The following is a 4,228-nucleotide window of genomic DNA, read 5'->3' as shown; positions in this document are numbered from 1 at the left end:
GGAGCTTGACCATTTAGAGCTTTATAAGTTAACAGTAGGATTTTAAATTCAATTCTGGATATTACAGGGAGCCAGTGCAGAGAAGCTAAAACAGGAGAAATATGATCTCGTTTCTTAGTTCCTGTTAGTACACGTGCTGCTGCATTCTGAATTAGCTGGAGAGTTTTTAAGGACTTACTAGAGCTACCTGATAATAGAGAGTTACAGTAATCCAGCCTTCTTCCTGTGTCATGTTGAAACATAAAAATTTGCCGCAGCTCTTTACATTTTACTGAAATCATATTTTCTGATTTCATGTATCAAATAAATTAATTGATTGACTGACCTTCATTGTAACGCCATTCCACAAAAATACAAATCTGAAACAAATCTGATAAATGAATGTTGAGAGGGATGTGCGACCTTTCAACAATATCAGAGCAACTTTACCCCAACTGAGGTCCCATGTTAGGGGGCACTATGGAGCCACCTAAACCCGCATGAACCCAATGACTGTATATTTTTGCAGTCTTCACAGGTTTAGATGTGTTTTTGATTAAGTTTTGTTGGTTTTCGAGTATACCAAGGGCATCAAAAATGCCTTTCAATGCTAAAAGTAACCGTGGGGCACTATAGAGCCTACATACCACGCCCAAGCCAAACTGCACCACCAAATCAAAAATAATTACTAGAAGGAACATTGGTGTAAAGTTTCATGAGTTTTGTGCATCCTAAAGTCCTCAAACGGGTTTGTAAAATGAAAATTAAAAAAACAAAATCTGAGATGCCTGACTTCCTGTCAGGTGAAAAAAAAATAGAGACTCCTGAAAGTGAGAGCAGCGATCAACAAAGGAACTTTATCTGAACCCTGGAGTGCGGCTGGGGGCACAACGAATTCACTCGCCAAGCCTGGCCCAATGTCTGCAGAGCTTTGAAATTTTTGCTAGTTTTGATGTGTAAGCCAATTTTTGTCAATTATTGAGCATCCTCAGTCCCTAACAAATGTGATTGCGCAACAGAATAATATCTACAAAAACAACAGGTTCCTCTGCCTTTCAGTGCCAAGGACCGTTGGATGCTTGGGCCCTAAATAAAACCAGGTTTACCTCAGTATTGGGATAAGCAGTAGCAGGCATGCATTTCCTTAATTTTCATCATTGTTGTTGCAATCCTTGTGAGGATTTTAAGATGTACATTGGTGAGTTGGTTTCTCTGTGTCTTCTTGATAGTATTCATGGTTGAAAATGTCGAACAAGTGGTTTCAAAGTGGGAAAATCTGCTCTAGACACCAAAGTGTCAAAAAGTGGCCCACACCTGGTGAGTTGTCTGCAACTCTACTATTTTACTTTTCATAGCAGTGCTGTTAGAAGGGCAGAGCTGCGTGATAGCTGGAGTGAGAGAGGATACATCCACATCAATAAAGTTGAAAATAACCTTATGCTCATTCACATCACTGAATCTGAATTGCAATCAGCATGTTTGGAAGCTTATCTCTCTCTTATAGCTGCAAGTTCAGAGTGTTCAAGTGACAGGTGATATCAGTCAGAGTGGCTAGCTCCATGTTCTAATGTGGGTCAACTCTGGCTCCTGTTTCCCCTTATTTTTTAGGAAAGCGTGAATCTTGGGCAGGAGGCTCAGAAACTGTTTGAGCACTTTACCGTGGGACGACCATCTCACCTTGCTGTAAAAATGCAGGAGTCTCCGGTTACCATGGAGACAACTCGTATCTCTTGCTGAAGCATGAACTGAAAATGCTACACTGCTCTTTAATTTCTGTCAAATGCCCAACCATAAATCTGGCTTTAGACTTGGATTCTGATTGAAGTTTTGCTAAATCCTGACTGGTCCACAGATGTACATGCCATCACCTCTTTTTGAATTAGCTCAGCCCACTTCAAGCTTGTGAGATAACCAAAATTATGGCAAAAAATTGTGTTCATGTAGACCCATCATTCATTGAAAGGAGCTGATGTGTACCTTTGCCTTTGCATCACAGAATACCCATTAGGTATTAATAGTGTAGCACTGTTGATCATACATGCATACAAATCCTCTCTGTTAAACTGTGTGTGTTGAAACCATTCAGGTGTTCTAGGTTGTGCACTGGCTGATGAGGAGACTGTCAAAGTATTCATACCTCCCTGGCTGAATGGTAATTACACTTTGGCATTGTCATTCATACTAAATGTATTTGTAGAATCTACAGGGATAAAACCCTCGCTCTGTGTGTGTGTGTGTGTGTGTGTGTGTGTGTGTGTGTGTGTGTGTTTCAGTGCCTGGATATATAGATGCTACTGCTGAAGAGTACCTGCATGTATACAATCGCCTTATTAAACTAGTAGCCCTGACCAGAAGCACCATTAAGGATCCTACTGCTCTTTCTGACATGGACAAGCTGCAGAAAATACTAGAAGGTAGTGGTAATGATGACGATGACCCTGCTCAGACACCTTGTTTGCATTCCGGTGTCACATGCAGCAGCTTGGTCATTGCCATTGGTGTATGGCACCCTTTAGGATCTGTATGAGTTGAACTCCAATGTAAGCCCATCTGCTGCAATGATGTCATAAATAGAGCATGGGAAGGGAAGGGGTGGAGGGCGGGTCAAACAAACACACAACTTTATCCAGACCGCTGTTTATGTTCCATGTGAATCCAAAAGTCAACATTCAGTTTTTATGCCTTTGCGCCACGATAGCCGTGGCGAGTTGTTGAAGACATGTTTTTGGCCATAAATCAAGAATTCGTACAATTATGAAAAATTTAACACAAATGTCTAATAGGATAAAATGGTAACTTTTTTGTTGCTGGTAATGATAAACAATAATTACAGTGTAGGCTCCACGTAGACGTAGAGCCTACACTGTAACCTACGGCATAGCCTGACGTGCACGTCCCCAGAATTTTAATTACGCGTCGCGGTGACGCAGACGTCCTGTCTGTTTCTGTATACTGACACCATTTCCCTCAGTGGAAACAAAGCTTTTATTTACTTTTATTTCACAGATAAGAAACAATAAATTGTGAAGACAGTAAAGCCTCCTCTAAAATAGCATTTTAAGTCTTGTGTGTAATTTTTCCTTCAGGGATTTATACTTCGGGATTTATCCTGGCTTCATATGAGCAGAGGAAATCTCCGCTCGTTGATAATTTATACAAAGTAAAATGCCATAGGCTTGTGCTAATAACGTTAGCATTTTGTATTTCTTTGGATACGTGTTTAGTATGACAGTTGTTTTGTCGGTGAATCTTGTGAGTTAGAATGGAGCCAAATTGTGTGCCATTACCTTTGTTAAATGTTGCTGTTGTCCCTGGTTTTATACGAGAAGAGGGAAAGATCGCCGACCGCTAGGCTAATCTATACATTAGCCCCTTTTCCACCGCAGGAACTTTTATCATTTACCCGGGATTTTGAAAAACCTCCACGTTTCCACCGAAATTACCCAGGTAAAAAACTTTCCCTCAACCCCAAACTTTCCCTGAAAAAAGTACCTAGTAGGGGGGTAGGACTTTTCATATTACCCAGAATTCTTGAGGGGCGGGGCTGTGTGCTGAAGAACGCTGATTGGTGCACACATGCAGCATTCCGCACTTCCTGGCACGGGCAGCTGCTGCAAACTTTATTTAATTTCTACAAGCTTCATATCGTTTGTGTTTTGATTTAGGATGGGTACCGAAACCTGGTACTAAATTAGCCCCGGGGCTACATTATCAAAAACTGTAGTATTGATAAGCGCTACCGGTATCAGTTCTTTTGTGCCGGCGCTGAACTCCTCCACACACACACATCCACACATACACCAACACGACACAGTAATCGGTGAACAGCCAAGCAGCTGCGGTGGACATGAGGTGAAGATTTAACACGAAAATGACTTGAATTGATGGATGCTACACTCGTTACTGTAAGTGACATTATACCGTAGCAAGTAAGAGGCCAAGCATCAACATGTAAACATGTAGACAGCGATATTCAATATGCTTCGTCCACAGTCTCTCATCCACCGACACTAACGTTATGTCTTACAGCACGCTAGTTCAGCTGACAGTGAATTGTTAAAAATAAGCTCAAATGACAGCTGTCTGTATTCAGATTCAGATTCAGATTCAGAATACTTTATTAATCCCCGGGGGGAAATTGTTTTTGTTCCAATGCTCCGTGCAAAGTAGAAATAGAAATACAGCATGAATGGAAACAAGAGATAAAGATGAAGATATAAATAAGATACTAAAATAGACAATGAAATAA

At 40.9% G+C, this 4,228-nt stretch overlaps 1 protein-coding gene across 5 annotated transcripts in view; it reads left to right on the top strand.

The window, feature by feature from the left end:
- LOC126406091 (cytosolic phospholipase A2 gamma-like) overlaps positions 1-4,228 on the top strand; it is a 60,857-nt gene that overhangs the window by 31,757 nt on the left and 24,872 nt on the right. For 4 of the 5 annotated variants that reach the window (XM_050070252.1, XM_050070253.1, XM_050070251.1 and 1 more), the window contains exons 6-7: positions 2,066-2,131; positions 2,253-2,393. The exons of the other annotated variant lie outside the window; for it this stretch is intronic. In XM_050070252.1, the coding sequence (XP_049926209.1) occupies positions 2,066-2,131; positions 2,253-2,393 (207 nt within the window). The remainder of the gene's footprint in view (positions 1-2,065; positions 2,132-2,252; positions 2,394-4,228) is intronic. 5 annotated transcript variants of the gene reach the window in all.

This window comes from Epinephelus moara, chromosome 18 (genome assembly GCF_006386435.1).
Source record: "Epinephelus moara isolate mb chromosome 18, YSFRI_EMoa_1.0, whole genome shotgun sequence".
Lineage (NCBI taxonomy): Eukaryota > Metazoa > Chordata > Actinopteri > Perciformes > Serranidae > Epinephelus > Epinephelus moara.
The sequence above is the reverse complement of the archived record's forward strand: the minus strand, read 5'-3'. Positions and strand labels throughout refer to the sequence as shown.